The sequence below is a fragment of the Lotus japonicus genome, chromosome 4, assembly GCF_012489685.1.
Source record: "Lotus japonicus ecotype B-129 chromosome 4, LjGifu_v1.2".
In the NCBI taxonomy this organism is placed as follows: Eukaryota; Viridiplantae; Streptophyta; class Magnoliopsida; order Fabales; family Fabaceae; genus Lotus; species Lotus japonicus.
The window spans coordinates 25,006,289-25,024,539 of NC_080044.1; the positions used below are offsets into that span (position 1 = coordinate 25,006,289).

The following is an 18,251-nucleotide window of genomic DNA, read 5'->3' on the forward strand; positions in this document are numbered from 1 at the left end:
AATATTTCATTCTACTCTGGCCACATAACACCAACAACTATATTTTTTATGCAAAGAATTCCGGATCCACCCTCATATCCTAATGAAATGGACCAAACACATTCACATGCACACACATTACTTATAGCCACATCTCTTTTACTCTTTACACTGCCATATATAGTTTGTAGCAGAAGAGTGTTCCTGATTCGTACACATGCCACCGGTTCATGATGTTTTTGTGCTTCTATAACATTTCCATTGCTACACAAGGATTGATCACAGTACAGTAGTGCTTCCAGAAATAATAGACCTGCAGACACAAATTTTGATGACCCCAAAGATTTGATTTTAGTTGTGAAAAATGTTAAATTCTTAAAAGGCTGATGGAATTGGTCGTAGCCGTGGGAGTCTGCTAAACCTAACACGTTGAAAAGTAATCTAGCAAGCCACAATAAGGACTATTTACAAGGCAAGGAAAAAAAACAACAATGAATGAAATCATTCTGTGCTAGCTAGAAAGGACTGACACAATGAGCTAATTTTAACATGCATTCGGGTACTAGTCGTCTCCTTGGAGGAGCCACGGCATCTTTGGCAAGGGCCTCAGCATCACCAGCGTGGATATATCCCACTAAATCATCGAACATATCATCCTGGCCACCTCTCATTGGATCCTGAAAGGCATAGACATTTCAGCATGGGTGGAAACGCCAGCATTATAGTGTTAGCCCGAGACTAGTCAAAGGGCTAGTGCACACCCAGCTAGACATAATGAATTAAATGAAATCATTATTCATTTTAAGCTGTACGTATATATGTTCCTTACATTTCGTTCATATCATAGATTATTGTTAAAAAGTAGCACAAAGTTGAATTTGAAAACAAAACTTTACAGTTTAGACAGAAAATGGTACAGTCAAAAGGAAAAGACTTTATTAGAAGTAGAGTGGTTCAATTACCTGTAGAAATACGTCTGTATGAGTCTTCCCTTCATATAAAATTGACTCAGCTTTGACTCCAACTCTTTTAAGAGTTTCAGCAAATGATTTACTGTATAAAACAAAGTGTTAATCATAGTTCACCAGCTAAAAATAAGAGGAAATTTTAAAAGAAAATGCTTCAATTTAGAAAGTGAAGTGCAGTAGCTGTGCTTCAAATGACAATTCACTACTCTCAAATTTGATAACAGTATTAATTCTTTACAACTTCAATTAATTGCAAGTATATCTGGTTAGATAACAGCATTAATTATTTACAACTTCATTTTCCTAAATAAAACTTTATGATGTAATTTTATGCTAGAAAATAATTTGTAGACATCCGCATAGTGCAAACATCCAACATACACCTGGAGTGAAAAATGAAGAGAAGAGAGAAGTAATTGATGTGATATATAATAGAAGAAAGAGAGAAAAAAATGGGGTATCAATTGGATGTCTGCAATGTTTATATGTCTTCGAGTATCATTACACTCAAAGAACAAGTAGCAAGTACCAATGCATTTCACGTTTACGGACCTATAGCAAATAATACGAGATATAAGCACCTCTTTGAAGTTAAGACTGCTTAAAACAACCACATCATTTATGAATAAGCTTTCATTCTCAAAAGTTAGCCAGAAACCATAATACGATCCCTATGTTTTTCAATGTTGGTTATGCTTTATTTTGATTATTAACGACACATTTATAATATGCCCACGTTGATACTAGTAAACTGAAATTGGTATAAGAAAACAAGTTATTAGAATATTGAGATATACTATTCTTGATATGCTGAGAATGAATCATGGAGATAAAGAGGGAAACTCGATGCAGAAGAAAAGAACCATGATGTGAGAGAAGAAAGGCCTGAATGTAAGCTGAACCTGTTTCTGGTTGGGGAATGGGATGAACAGAATTTATTGAAACCAAACTACTAGGAAAATCTCTGGGCTTAAGCAAGCACATCATAACCGGAAATAATCACAAGTTTTGAGCTAAACTACTAAACGGAAGAGCACCCTTAATCTCACTAACCATCTTTCCCTAAGTGAACTAACTATATTTACAGGGCTGTCATACAGTCAACAACCCTAAATATGCACAGATACTGGAGCAGATATTTAAGCACTGATTCCCATGAAACGACAGCTTTTGTACTAGGGATTAAAGAAAGACTCAATGCTAGTCAGCAAAAATGTCAAGAGATGGAGTACTTTCCCACTTCATGAAGAAGAAAATGAAAATTTCTGTGTTCTTGGAACAAAAACTGACCATGAGTTGGGTATACAACTTATCAATGGAACTGCTGTAATTGTGTAGTGAGTACGCTTCACAAAGTTCGGCAGAAGCCCTGATGTGAGCTTGGGGAGAGGAAATAGATTCAGATGGTTGAATCCTCCTAGAACTCGGACTATGCCGAACAAAATCTTAAAAGCTTGGGGAGAAGTAATACATTCAGATGGTTGGATTCTATTATATTTTGGACTGTGCCTAACTTCACCCTAAAAGCTAACTCATGAGGTGAGGATTGCACTGGGAAAGTTGTAGGGCCAGGTTGATGGTATTGGGAAAGTCGCAAGGCTAGTTAGATTGCACTAGGAAATCTAGTGAGATAGGTTAATTTTCGGACTGTGGTGGTGGGTAACCCAATATTGGACACAGGGATAGGCTTTAATATCATATTAGAATTTGGACTAGTCTTAAGTCAACCCCAATAGCTAGATTACAAGGTGAGGATTGTCCAAGCCTGCTCTACTATGGTCTTTCTCTATTCTCTAGTCGATTTGGGATCTCAACAAACTTAAAACTATTCATAACGATGCCATCTCTTCTACACTAGTTCTTATCTATTTTTTCAAGCTTGTTCACAAGTTAACGATCTAACCAGCATTACATTCACAATTTTTTATCAAGTTAAGATCCCACATCGACTTCACCTCTTGAGCTAACTTTTGAGGTTTAGTTAGGCCTAATCCAAACTGTAAGATGGCATTATAACCTAATGGAGAGTTGATATCCCCCTTTATTGGGGGCGTCAAAAACCCTAGCCGTGTTCATCGTAGCCACCCTCATAAATTAGGGGGAGGGGGGGCCTACCCTTCTATATTGAAGCCACCCTGGGCAGCACTCTTGCAGCCACCAGTTCTACAAACTCCACGCTGCAAATGTCCAATCTTGAACGTGAAGGAGGCGTATCAAGACCCCAGATCAACTAGGTATATGGTTTATGTAATCCTTATAAATCTTGACAATCCTCACCTCTTAAGCTAGCTGTTGGGACTGACTTAGGCCTAGCACAAATTCTAAGAAAATGTTTGCTGCAAATCTTGTTTTAGGTACAAGGAACTGTCAAAGGTTGTTCTATGTTTTCTTGTTCATTTTGCAAGATTGTCAATACCTCAGTAAAATTAAGTTGGTCATTGCTTACAATTCATTCGTTACACAAATCATTGCACTTTAAAATTGCATCAAACAATTAACACTAACTAAAAACCATAACAAATAAATTCCTCTTTCCTATTGTTACTACATAATTCAAAAAGTTTTTTATAAGAGGCTAAACCTGGCATCAGATGGTATGGAATAATCTCCAGTACCATGAAAAAGAACAGTAGGAGGTAGTAGAGAAACAGCATTTCCAAAGTTTGGATCTTGAACCATTACTTCTGGAGAAAACCGTCGCAGGGATTCCTCCCCTTCCATTATGCTGTAAAAGATAAAAACTGTCATTTGAAAGTCTAATCCAATGAAAAGTGAAGAGCTGCGTAGTAACTAAGCATTAACTCACTTGAAGATTTATAGTGTGTACGGTGTACCTTACGAAGATGGAACGATAGAGACCTCTACTGTGGAAGTGATCTACAAGGTTAAACAAATTATACCTGATTTGGTGAAAGAAGGAAAGACAATAATTAACTCGAATCTAAGTTTAAAATCAATAAGCACTAAGAAGCAATATAAAACCATAACTGGAAGAATTTGAAGTCCATTTGATACATTTATGTCATTAACATTTGAAAAGACTAAATCCATCATTAATAGGCTTAAAAAAGAAGTGGGAGGTCACAATTTTACCCAAAATCTGCAATTTTTATTAGTCCTTTCTTTCCACTTATATATTATGATCCTTCATTCGACCTTTTTCTTTCCCGTGCCAGACTTATTTGCTAACACCTACTCACACTTGAATTCACAACTTGTTATAGGCTAATATAATAGAGGCATTCAAAGATATTGCAATTTTTAGGAAGGTCCAGTGTTTGTTTTTAACAAAGAAAATACCTAAGTAGGAAGGAATTTTATTAAAGTACTTACCCTCCAGATAAACCAAAATAAGCCTTTATTTGGGAAAGACTCCAACAAGTACTCTCTCCTTCACCAGCCTCTTTGATTGCCTGCTCGACAATTGCACATGCTGCAATATGTGCCCCAGCTGACTGCCCCATTAGGTAAATTCTATGTGAAAAAAAATGAAAAAGGCGTCATCAGGGATCATGAATACCCATTTTCTCAGAGAAAGAAAAAAATGTACCCTGTAATGAGAAAGATATGGAGTTGAAGGATGATTATTTACCTGTTAGGGTCACCTCCATATTCTGCAATATTGTTGCACACAAATGAGATACCTTGAGAAGCATCAGTTACCATATCACCGATGGTGCCCTGAGGAAAATTTCTGCATGAAAATAGACGTGAGAAACACTAATATAGAAAGAATACAAATTCAAGTAATAATATTCTATTCTTTTTGATACACTAGATCTCTTATTTTGTGAATTTCATATGGGTCACTCATGATAACCTACCCACTCTCTTTTTAGTGGGGACCCTGTTAGTAACCTGGTATTTTATTAAAAGGAATAGGGAAAATCTCCTAGATTACAGAACTACAGATCTTCGAGCCTAATTACTATCTTTAATGATTCTCTCTTAACTAATATGTTTAATAATTATTCTCTTCTAATTACTATATATAATAATATATTTAATTATTCTCTCCTAATCACTATAAGCATTGATCCCCTTGATCTAATTCATTTTGAAGTTTGAGTTCCACTGTCTATTTCTAATATTTATATCACAAGATGGTTAGGTAATTAAATTCCACCATTGATGACTTAGAAAAATGATTCCTGAACCACTGAATAGTAGAAACACCCCTAAACACCTCTTTTTTCTGCGGATTTGGCCAAATAATACACTGAACTAACCACCTAAATACACATGACTAACCATAAAGCACAGAACCGTGTAAAGTTGAAATTCCTAAATTAGGGATTTGGCCAAATAATACACTGAACTAACCACCTAAATACACATGACTAACCATAAAGCACAGAACCGTGTAAAATTGAAATTCCTAAATTAGGGATTTGGCCAAATAATACACTGAACTAACCACCTAAATACACATGACTAACCACAAAGCACAGAACCGTGTTCTGTGCTTTATGGTTAGTCATGTGTATTTAGGTGGTTAGTTCAGTGTATTATTTGGCCAAATCCGCAGGAAAAAGGGGTGTTTAGGGGTGTTTTACTGTGTAGTGGTTCATGAATCATTACTGTGAGTAACTAGTCTTTGCTGGATGAAAGAGAAATCAAAAGTGTGTCGGTTGTTTGTTCAATTGTATCACATGATTCAGACACAATTAGCAAATTTATTAAAAAAATTGCTTCTTGATAATAGCATAAAGTATATCAACTAAACTTTCTCTATATTCCTAACAGAGCATGGCATTGCAAATTGACTCACATGCGTTGATACTCTGCAAAAGCTGTTTGGGAGTTTTTAGGGGAGGGGAGGGGAAGAGAGGGGGAAGTGTGGGTAAGTGGTAAGCCCTCCCCTTGTTTGGGAATTCAAAATTCCACAAAAAACCCCAACTCGGGGGAACTCAACAAAATAAATGAAGGATGGTCTTGGAGGGTTTTCAGAAATTCCCCAAACCCTTCCCCCTTTTAAAAAAACTCCCAAACAAGGGGAGGTTTCTCATAAGCCTTCTATTTCCCTTTCTTTCCCTCAAAAGCTGAACTCGCAAACATAGCCTTATTGACTGACTTGGCTAAGGCAAGGAATCATTAACTTCATGGGTTATGCTCATAACCATGGGTGTCACTTTTATTAAAATGAGTGATTTACTTCTCCACCAACTTCAAGGGGAATGTGTATGTTGTCCTTCTTTAAAGTGATAGGAACCAATCCTATCTAATAAGGAGAACGTAGTTATTGTATTAATTTCTATATGAAGCATCACAGAAAGATAAGAGCCTAAGCTCCCAGCTATGGAAGATATTCCATGCCCAAAAGAAGAAAATCAGAAAATCCGTTATGATTCCCATACCATACTCCTTTCCCTCATATATAGATTCTCTCTCCTGTAACTAACTCTCTTCCCCCCTTTTCTCTGACTTGGACTTACGTGTGTTAAGAATCTTGGGCCTGGCCTTTGGGCAGAGGCCCATCAGTCCTCCCTTCCTTTTCCCAAACTATCTGACATGGCTAAGGCAAGGAAATCATTATCTTCTTCTACTACCTTTGGTGAATCAACACCTAAACCAACATTGGCCAAGGCAAGGACACTTATTGGGGTATAGAAGGAGGAAAAACCTGAATTGGTCCAAAAACTTGGGGACGTTTGAACCTACAGTAAGTATTTGAAGATACTAGCCTCATGTTGCATATGCATAATCTATTACTTCAAATATTCATCTGAATTGTGATCCTAACCTAAATGACTTATCCATGCAGTGAGGAAGGATAAAAGGTCTTGTACCTTATAATATATCATAGTTCTGAATTCATCTCTTCTAAAATCCTTTCCATGCATCCCAAGGAGATTCTGTCAGAATCCCAACAATGGTATAAGAAGCGTGAAGAACAAGAACTTGTTTAAAGCTAATTAGGAGAAAAGTGCATTGGAGAGTGGAATATAAGAAACTATTGGAAGACCACGGGACAAAAGGCAAAAGGCTGATGGAGTGCAAATGAATATATACTGTGAGAAAGAATGTAAATAGGGTGTCTAGTATGTAATTAAGGTATCAGTAAACATGTACTTGGTATTTATATTATCCTCTTTATAATTGAACCATTGAGACACAGATTTACTCATGTTCTTTTGCTGTCTCTCTCAACATGGTAACCTCCACCTGTCCCTGCCACCCTTAACACATACGAGATGTCTCATGTACCTAAGATTCACAACACAGCCGCCTCTTGTGTCGGTGTATCACCGTCAGTAATATCCCTCCCCTCTACCACAACCGACTAGCAACGGGCCAACTTCTGACTTTCATTCAGGGCCAACTCCTCCATCCCCACTAATTAAACTTTATCTCTCAATTGCACCTCGAATAGGTATTCACTGAACTCGTAATCCTCCACAGTCTGTCACTTTGAGCTAACACTATTTGTCTCCTTCCCATCATACTTGACTCTCATCCCTGCCTTTGAGTATATTCCTTAGACTACAGGTGATGCCTTAGCCCATCATAGTAGGAGACCAGTCAAGATTTATGAGATGTGTACGCTTCAGAATAGTGTTAACTGGAACCTCGTTCCCCTTCCTCCAGGGAAGTCCGTTGTTGGTTGGTCATTACAGCAAAGTTAGAAGGCTCAAGACCCATTTTGTAGCCAAAAAGTATACACAGATATCCGGTTTGGATTATCGTAAGACTTTCTCACCAATGGCTAAAATGACATATAGATGAGTGTTCTTATTTATGGCTGTTATTCTCCACTGGCCTCTAACATCTTGATATTAAAAATGTTTTTCTCCATGTTGATCTCATGGAAAAAGTGTACATGAAGCAACCTCCTGGGATTTTGCTCAGGGGGAGTCATTTGGAATAGTATGTCCTCTCCGCAAATCATTATATGGTCTCAAATGGGCATAGTTTGGTAAATTCAGTACTGGGGTTCAGAAGTTATGGTATAACTCGAAGTGAGACTAACCACTCTGTTTTCTATCATTATTCTGCTGCAGGGTGCATTTACTTGGTCACGTATGTTGACGACAATGTTATTGTAAGGAGTGATCACCATGGCATCAAACAGGTCAAGCAGCCCCGTTACTTGGGTGTATGGTATTGTAATTATGATAACTGTAAATCATGTACCTATGGCTCTTATTATATATATTATCCTCTGCTATTTAATTGAGACACACAAATTAACTCATAGTCTCTCACTTTCTCTCTTTCAAAAGCTCTAACTCAACTCAGAAAGATAGCTCATAGGATGAGGATTGTCAAAGTCTTCATAAGCTCTACTTTGACTTTATATCTAGTCTATGTGGGAACTTGAATCAGAGATTTTAGGACTGATTTTTTTCTATTGCACTGGTAAATCCAAGGGCCCAGGTAGATTTTTGGACAGCGGTGGGTGACCCAATATCGAATCTATGATAGACTCTGATATTATCTTGAATTTGGGTAGGGCCTAATTCAACCACAAAAGCTAACTTGTAAGGTGAGGATTGCTAATGTTTTTATAAGCTCTATCAGCCTTATCTATAATCTATGTGGAATCTCAACATATACTATGAAATATCGCATCTGCTGGTATATTGGAATAGATCATGACGAAACATTTCCTCCAGTAGCAAAGATGAACACTATAAGAGTCCTACTCTCATGCTACACACAATGGGTGGGAATTGCAGTAGTTTGATGTTAATGTATTACTTCATCAAGAGTTACAAGAACAAGTTCATGAAGATTTCATCCATATACTGTTTTCCTAGTGGAGGAAATATGGTTCGTAAGTTTAAAAAGGCCTTAAGCAGATTGAGGTAGCTTAAAGTTTGGACAATTTATGAGGGAAATGGTGTCTTTGGGATACAAAGTCATGGTGAGCATACTCTTTTTACAAAACATTCACCGGGAGGTAAACTCACTATCATACTTGCATATGGTTGAGTTTGTAAAAACATAGAAGGAAAAATATTCTTTATGTGACCCAACCAGAAACAGAGAGATAAAAACATGACTTCACACCTTAGGCAAAGGAATTTCGATTCCCCTGGAAACAAGAAGGAAAATCTTCTTCACGAGGGAAGCCCTCTTTACAAACTCCTGAGTTTTCCCTTTGAGAATCAATCCCAAAAGAATATTGACTGCCCCTTTCCTCACAAAACAAACTAATCTTTTAATCTATTTATCCTAACTAACTTCCAAGTAAAAGATAATCCCTAATAACGCAATGGATAACAAATAACCTCAAAACAGAATGAATTGACTAATATTTAAATCCAATATCCTAACTAACTCCTGACGACCTTGACAGCTTATAGAGTAATCCCTAATATCTAAATCTAATATCCTAACTACCTAATCAATGTACCTAACACCCTTCAGCTAACAAGCTCAAGCTTTTCGTATAGTCGGTCAGTGATACGATAACTACAACTAAAGCTATGCTTCACCCATAAGACTTTCCATATTATATAATAATATTTTCTACTTCTCAACAGAATTTAAATAAAAGAGGAGGCAGTAAACTATGAAATAGTTCTCATTCTTTTGTCCTAAATAAAAAGAAGTCAATAAGTGAGTACAAACTGAAAACAGGAGGATCAGGACAGATAATGCAGTTAAAACAGAACCCATGGTGATGAAGAATAGGATAATTACTTTATGCTGTTAAAGATGTTGTTTACTTAGTTCCACATCACATGAGCAGAAGAATAAAAAAATCCTCTGTATTAGTACAGATAAGGATCTGGATCTATAAGACTTAACCCCTTTTATACTACCAGACTGCATCCATTAGCTAGAGCAAAATATTGAAGCAAAAATGGGGGGAGAAAAAGATCACCTGTAATCTATGCATGCCACAATTATATCTCTCTCCGATAACTGTTGACCTAAAAGAGAACCCCATGCTTTGTAACTGCACAATTTACAAATATTTAAAAACTTGTCAGGACTGTACTGGTATGTGGTGAAGGTGAATGTATATGTATATGTACTGTGTACACTGGACACATGCTCAAAAACATGAATCCCTTCGAAAAATAAATTTGAAGCATTGATTTTAAAAGGTATGATAAAAATCAAAAATAAAAGCATGGTGTATCATTATAAACTCCAACTCAGGTTAATCCTACTAACTTAATCAGATATTATGCAGTTCAACCAATTTCTTGATGCACCACAATCAATTGAAAACCTTCATATCACCATCATGATGCAGTGGAACATCAACAATGTTTCTTTCTTAACATAGATTAATGGTTAGCATAAATGTAATTGAACTTCTCTTTATAATAGCAGATGAAAGTAAGAAATAAAGCACAATATCAACAGATGACTACATGAATAAGGAAGGAATATATTCTTAATCAAAAAATAACATCGATGCCTTCTGACACAAATTTCTACCAAAACACAGATTTGAAAAGAAGCATGGACATCACATACCCAATAATCCAGGCTCCACCAGTAACAAAAGCAACAACTGGTTTCGGACCATTACTATTTTTAGGCAAATATAAGTCAAGCCTGCAAATGAAAACAAGCTTTTTTCAAGTTACGACAGTTGTATGAATTTTTACGAATGTAGAGAGACAACACAAATAAAGCATACCTATTCCGTGGTTTATCTCCAAAAACTATGCTTCTGCGTATCTGACTGGAGAAGAAATAGTAATATCCAACTAGAAAACAGAAGGGAAATACATATGATCCAGTGATGACCAATGACTTGTGATACTAATGCATTCAAGTAAAAATCTGACACATTATATGCAGTATGCACAAGAATTATGCCACAGATCACTGAATTCAGACCTTGAATAAAGCCCGGAAAAAGCAACAATGCATAACAACCCAGGGCAAGAAATCTTGTAATCCATTTATAGCCTACCCTGAACAGAAATAAATGATTAGAAAGATATTCACATAAAACGAACAAGCACTACAAAACAATTTATCATGTTTAAACTTTTAACATAAGAAAACATGTAATTATGTTCGAATTTTTAACATAAAAACAGATGCAAGAATCTGCAGACACTAATTTAAGTCTTAAATGGCGCTCTTAATTACTTAGATTAAAATACGAGGCTGAAATATCATTTATGAACTCTCTTCTCCTATCTTGTTTTCTAAGTAACAGTTAACCATAGTATATTTTCACTAGGTCAATGGAACTGCATTTAAACTCATACTCAATAGAGCCCAATGCACAGGATGAATTTAACAATCGCGAGAACTACTTAAAAGAAGGAAAGAGACAATAATTTAAGTATTTAACATGTAAATGCTACAAATGTAAGAGATGCTAACTGATATATAGGTTCTGCTCATCTGCTTCCATATGATAAATTTGCCTCGAATATTTAGCGCACCACAATGGTAAAATCCAAAACCCCACAACACCTAAGTATAGAAATCGATGAGATATCAAAGTTTACCAAATACACCACCATTCATCATTATAAAAAACAATTCCAAAGTAGAATCTCCTCACAATTACAAAATGCTTAAACATCATGTCCAAGTTATTCTCCTTTCCAAATGACCTAGATTTCAAAATCAATGACATGTAATTCAAAAACCAATTCAAATCAGAGAGACAACAAAATTGCAAGTATGTACAGATACACTGCATTAACAATTCAAATCAGAATCATACCCAAGGTATCTCAACATCTTTAACCCGAGGCGCGTCAAGAGAAAAGTCTCAGAAGCAACATGCCTAACATCATTGCCAAAAGAAGACGACCTGCTGCGATCACTGCCATTGGAGATGGCGGAGGAAGGCAAGGAATCTTCACTGGCAGTACGCCTTCGCCGTTTCTGGTAGAAACAAGGAGCAACCACCGAAGCTTTGTTGTTGTTGTTATCGATGGAGGTGAAACTCGAAGCCCTTGATAGAAATGGCTTGATGGGCATGGTGACTTTGTTGATGCCATTGAATGAAGAAGAGTGTAAGAGACTTGCTGATGGGTCATCGTCATCATCTTCCACGTTCTTCTTCGCTGCTCCGAGCAACATTGTGGTGGCAACAGAAGAAGAAGAAGGAGGAGGAGTTGGAATTGTAGAACCCAATGAACGATTGGTTATTGGGAGGGTGTGAGATGGCATTTTTATTCCTTTTTCTTTCTTTCTTTTTTGTTGGTTTGTGACAATTGGCACCTTGACAGCAAATCTTGAAGTGGGTTGATCTCAAGTTTGGTTTATTTTTTTCTTCAATTTGGTGGATTTTGTTGAGATGAAGATGGTGGTGATGATGATGAACTACGAGAAGAAGGGGAGAGAGGGCAGTGGCAAAAATGAAAAAATGTGGTAAATTTGGGTCAAAGATGAGGAATTTGAGAGTTTTAGAGAGAGAAGAAAGGTGTTTGATTGGTGGGATGTGGGCCCAGTTGGATTATTGCTTTGGCCAATGAGGTGTGTGTGGGTCACAGAGAAGTACAGTGTGGTTTTTGTTGGATAGTCCCTAGATCCCAAGTAGTTCCCAACTATGGACTTGGTCATTTGCTTCCTTGCTCTTATCATCATTGCATTGTCGACTTGTGTATTTCTTAATTTGTGTATTTGTCTGCATTAATGTGGGTGTCTACATTCAAATACTATCGTGAAAGAAAAAAGTGAAAAAGAAATAAATGATAATGCAATAATGATAGATAGAGTGGGATTGTGAGAAAACATTAGTGTATGTGAGATGTTATTATTGTTGATGGTTTATAAATTGAGATTATTGTTAATATTAATGAATTTGGTCCTTTTGTTTTTCAAGGCCTGTTTGGATACAAGTAATTTTCAATTTTCATAAATAAAAATAAAAAAAAAAAAGTGTATTAGCATACATGATATCGTGTCTCCTTTCCTTTGAGTATTTTTTGTTAAAGAAAAGTGTGTTTTCAAACTATAAAAAAATGTGTTTAGAAAAAAGAGTGAATGTACCAAAAAAACGAAAAAAGAGTGGTTATAGATATTTTTTCAATAAGAAAAAACGTGTTAAGTTTTCATTTACAATATTACTCATTTTAAAACTTAACATTTATATTATTACCTTAAGTCTATTTTAGTACTTTTATCTCTAAAAGTGGTTTCACTTTATTTTATAGAAAAAAAACTTTCATTTTTTTAAACTTACTTTTACATATCATTCTCAAAAACAAATTTATTATCTTAAACCTTATTCCATCAAGTATTCTTATCAGCATATTTGGAATAGTCTTTTGCACGACTGTTAATGCACTTTACCCCATAAGCAACATATGGGAGCTTCTATCTAGATGTGGTTTTGGGGCTCACTGTTGGTCACTACCAAGTTTTAAAACACCCACTATATCAAACTTCATTTTTCCTACGTAATTTTTTTGCAAAAGTAAATCTAACATATCATCAATCTTCATCTTCTTCCCATTGGCTCAAGTGAACGTGTCAAAAAACTTGATGATTGAAACTTTTTTTTTGTCCATTATGATTAAAACTTGAAAGGCATTTTATAACAGAAATCCTGTTACTATAATTATATTTAAGTGATATTAAAACGTCCTTTATAAGCAACATCGAAGCTTGATATGGAAGTTTAATGTAACGCTTCAATTTCTCAATTAGGGATCACATTAGTAACCCAATAAGTCGATGTGCTTGACTCAGAATATTTTTCAAAAAGATGATATTATTATTATTATTTTAAAAGACCCGAGAAATACATCCGAGAAGTTCAGTGGAAAGTGAGGTGCATCACAATGATTGCTTAAATACCAACTTTCTTATACAGAACAACCCAACACTTCTCATTCAAGTTCAAACAAGCTTAAACCAAAAGTCTCGCTTGAGAAAACAATTCAAATTTTAAATTTTCTAAATCATGTCTTAATCACATTAATAATTATTAACCCAATAATATCTCGTGGTAATAATAATCCAATTTAAATAAAGTAATAATTATCCAACGATTCAAAAACGAAAAATTCAAAAGAGTAGGTAACATACTCATGAACTAAGGTTTCTTCGTAGTCTTCACATCAAAGGAGAAGTCGTAGATCTCCATCTGTCTCAAGCTTTTTGTCAATTCTACGCTCAATCACCGAGTAGTCCTCCATCATCTAAATGGTGTTAAGCGTCCAAACAACAGGTAGCAAACAGAAAGGGTTAGCTCAACAAAATCAAGTAAATAACAAGATATCATATCATAAAATTTGAAGTCATAATTAATAAATAAGATAAGTCAATTTAAAATAACAATATAAACACAATTTAAAGTATGACACAATTCAAGATATCTTGTAACACCTTTTTTTTTATTCAAATATCTCAAGCGCCTAAATATCCTTCCATTTCCATTATCACTTAATTATATAAATTTTTTGTAGATTAAAAAGCAAAATATATCGTAACAACCATTCAAAAAACAACGAGACTTCTTCCATGAGAGTGATTACCATTTCTAAATCAATTTTCTCTTTTACATATTTTCGCTTAAAAATAATTTATAATCTTCAATTTCATATAATTAACCATTATTCTTTCTTAGTTACTGCCATTAAATTAGTATAAATTGATTATTTATATTAAAATTTAAATAGACTCTGTGACTAATAAAATTATTTTCTCAATAAGTTTATAACATATACAGAGTCATTCATATATACAAAAAATAATACAATACCTACCTTTCGAATTAATCATTTTCCATATTTATATAAATTCATTAGTTATAACAATGTCTATCACTAAGATCATTAGGATATGTATCCATTATCGGACTTTAGTTTTTTATCCTGCATTAGAATATCTCTTAATACCTTGTTACATTTTTTGGTTCAAATATTTCATACACCTAACATTTTTACCCATAGAAGTCAAGTATATTGAGTTTTCCACAGACATCAAAAATTAAAAAATAAATCAACCATCACAAATAATGTCACTTCTACAATAAACGAGATTATACTTTCAACAAAAATTTGGGTTTCGTATGTTGACCTCAGATTTCTACAGTACTAATAGGCATTGCTTCTTGCAAATCAAACCTAAGAAAATGTCACCCAAAACTTATGGTGCATCCAAAAAAATTGTATACATTTATGTTACCCATTTATTATTGAACTCAACCACATCCATCAGTCATTATGTTTTTTTTCCTTTTTCTTCTCAATTACGTGAACAAAGCTTAGTCCTACAATTGGGCTACTTTAGAATGTAAATAAAGCTTTAAAAACTAATTGAGTCTCACTAATTAGAAAAATAGTTTGATGTTTAATTTAAAGTAATAAAATTGTGTTGTTTCTTGGTATCATAAAAAATATTTGTAATAAAATTTTAACTTTAATGTATTTCGAATAATTCAAATGATCTATATAGTTGAATTGCATATATAGTGCTTATGTACCTCATAAGAAGTAAAAGTGGATTATTGTAATTATAATCTTCTGAAAAATTCATATCCAATATTACTCTAATTGATATTGATGTTAATATATTTCCCATCACTCAAGGTAAAACCATGACCATAATCATCACAATCTAACAAATTTTAGTATATAATACCCTTATCCATTATTATATAAAAAAACTAATAGAGAACATTAAAGTGGATAACATGATGTGTGGATAATTACATAGGAGAGTTAACAATAATCAAATTCACTACTTCTCCTGCTTAGTTTTAACATGAAGTTTCTTGTTCAAGCTGCATGATTCCATGACATTAGTTTCTGAAGGTGATGCTCTCTTAGCCGAAGTTATATCTTGTGTGTCGACACAAATTTCAATTGATGTGGAATCCACAACTTCATCAGAGTTATAGCAAGAAATAACAAAAAAATCATCCATGAGATCTTGTGTTATCATAAAAAATAAGTATACATTAAGTGTTAGTAAGCATATTACAATTGAAAAACCAAGATGATAAATCATGGTATTAAGGCAATCATGATAAAACCTTGACTATTCTAGAAGATGATCCTCCTTGGTCAAACAGCGAGTGGGGGACATCAATAATATAACCAAGCTAGAATCGTCTTGTGAAAGTTTTATATAGAATATTGCTAAGAACATTTGGGAAATGTAATACTTGTTCGATAATAAGAGACAACTACATCATGACACTCATTTTGTTCTTGATTTGTAGCATTAAATTGTTCAATAATAAGAGGATCATTTCATATCCGCTTTACATGGTATGATGGTTCAAACCTCTAGTTAAAGAAAACTTTTGTCCACAAGCTTCGCAATCTCGACAAGTATTATAGTGTCATTCCCAGTATAAAATTGTAAAACTAGTCAACAAACTACTATCACATTACTTTATAATCGTGTGCTATAGTCTCAAAGTGAAAATTTGTCATAAAATGTTACTTGCTGAAACATAAACAAACACTTAAGCATACCCTTGCAGCTAAATCAAGCATTTCTTCACATGTTTTCCCAACAAACCATTTTTCTCTTGATCAAATATAACAATGATGACAATTTTTGTCTCATCCATGACTCTCACGTCCAACTACTTAAACATGTTTTGTCTATGTTTAGGAACAAATATTAAACTCCATCAGTCAATTTATAAAGTCTTTAAGTAAATACCTCAATATGTACCTCGGTACTACTACCACAACGTGATACTTCAATTCTCTCAACAATACATATTATCATCATCGAACATTTTTTTGTTGCATCTACATGCCATATACCACCACTTTTCATCTTCCAAGACATGTTTGATTGTTGAAAAGACAACACAAACATAGTTCTTCAAGCATACAAACATATAATGGAAGTAGCTAATCAATTTGATATCAATCATACAAAGGAGTGAGTACGTGAGTACATACTTCTTGGCAATATTTTATCTCTATTAAGTTTTCCTCGGAGTTAATGTTAGAAAATAATCTTGGCAGACACTTTCAAAGAATCAAACAGCTGGTTCAACACAAACAACCTAATGGATTCCAAGCAGATAACCTATAACATAAAATACCATCATATAGTTTTTGTATCACAGTACATAAATGATCGGATTCAACAATCAACCATCTTTGTTTCAACAGTCAAGCTTCCTTAATATCAGGGTTAAAAATCAACCTCGATGTGCCTTATGCATTTTGCAAAGACATTTTACCTTCCAAACAAATTAAAAAATGAACACATAATTTGTATACCTTTAAATGATTTAACATTTGCAAACTTAATGAGGACAACACAAGTTGAGAAGTTCCAGTGTAACACAAATTGAGCCAACCACCATCATTCAAATGGTAATAAAATATAAGGCTTGTCATTCCACCACCAAAAAATTTGTTGTTACCCTCTGTTTTGAGCTTAATGTTGAATTATTTCCAATAAGATCTTTGAAAGTTACAGTTAGGGATAACCTAAATTCAAATTCGTGAAGAAACATATTGCAAATGGAGCTTCTTCTCTAGTAAATGAGACATCAGAATATTACATTAACGGTTGAGAAAAAACATCAAAATCATATTTTGTTTTTACTTTATAATGAAACAACCAAATTAAACTTACAACAAATGAGTGAATTTCTAAATATAAGAGTCTATTTGTTGGCATCCTCTGAAATTCCATGACTGAATCATATTCTCTACATTAGAGAAGTGATGAAAAAATGAATTGGGCAAATCTTAAAATTTTCAAAATTAAAAACCATATTGAACTTTAAAAAACAGTAAAGTAGTCATTTCGGTAATTGAAAAAACTGCGAATATTGAAGATCAGATCTAGTACAAAAAAAAAATTAAAGTTATAAGAAAAATAACCTACAAAGGAATAGACATAAAAACACGCGACTTTTCAAGGTGGAAATAATAAACTAAGACATTCTTGTCAGTTTAAAGTTCATGCAGGAAAGCTGATAGAAAAACAATTCTGCAAAAATCGTTCAGACAATACTGGAGGCTTATAATATTTGAGGGTATAGGGTACTATATATAGAAGTATATCACACATGAGGTCATCAATGATTAGGTACAGATAAATATCTTGATATGAACAACCAAACTCCTTTGGTTTGCTTTCAATCAGATTGGTGTATTTGGAATCCCCTCTGTGAGTAATACGCATCACTACATCACATTATAGATATCTTTCTTGATCCATCTGTGGTTTGGGATATCTTATCAAAGTTGGTAGTCATTTCCTCTATATTGTTGGGATAGAAAAATCAAAACTCATTTTTTTCCTTCCCGTGATGACTGTCTTGATCTTGTGGCTGTGCATACAAAATTTTAGTTTCAAGGCATAGCTTGGCAAGAATAAATCTGGACAGGAACACACATTATCTGATGCATTACAATCATTGATGAAAATTTAGAT

The 18,251-nt window shown here is 34.3% G+C and overlaps 1 protein-coding gene across 3 annotated transcripts; it reads right to left on the bottom strand.

Moving 5' to 3' along the window:
• Window positions 1-25: 25 nt before the first annotated feature.
• LOC130710671 (probable isoprenylcysteine alpha-carbonyl methylesterase ICMEL1) lies at window positions 26-12,264 on the bottom strand. 3 transcript variants are annotated; one of them, XM_057560013.1, is made up of 11 exons: window positions 11,602-12,260; window positions 10,755-10,831; window positions 10,552-10,621; window positions 10,386-10,466; window positions 9,781-9,855; window positions 4,540-4,641; window positions 4,281-4,421; window positions 3,782-3,847; window positions 3,529-3,672; window positions 942-1,032; window positions 26-656 (listed from the first exon to the last, which is right to left on the bottom strand). In XM_057560013.1, the coding sequence occupies exons 1-11, from the start codon at window positions 12,051-12,053 to the stop codon at window positions 495-497; spliced, it is 1,461 nt and encodes a 486-aa protein (XP_057415996.1). In that variant the 5' UTR covers window positions 12,054-12,260; the 3' UTR covers window positions 26-494. The 3 variants fall into 3 exon arrangements, 2 of the variants coding, with proteins under 2 accessions (XP_057415996.1, XP_057415997.1); XM_057560014.1 differs by lacking the exon at window positions 11,602-12,260 and adding an exon at window positions 11,253-11,298 and having other exon boundaries at window positions 10,755-10,826; XR_009010411.1 differs by having other exon boundaries at window positions 609-656; window positions 3,754-3,847; window positions 11,602-12,264.
• Window positions 12,265-18,251: the final 5,987 nt, after the last annotated feature.

What these genes read in the sequence shown, in the direction of transcription:
- LOC130710671 (XM_057560013.1), bottom strand. Translation starts at nt 12,053, where the DNA reads ATGCCATCTCACACCCTCCCAATAACCAATCGTTCATTGGGTTCTACA. An exon ending in AAGATGTTGAGATACCTTGG is followed by an intron (nt 10,832 to 11,601) that starts GTATGATTCTGA and finishes ATTTCTGTTCAG; the next exon opens with GGTAGGCTATAAATGGATTA. An exon ending in GGTGGAGCCTGGATTATTGG is followed by an intron (nt 9,856 to 10,385) that starts GTATGTGATGTC and finishes TAAATTGTGCAG; the next exon opens with TTACAAAGCATGGGGTTCTC.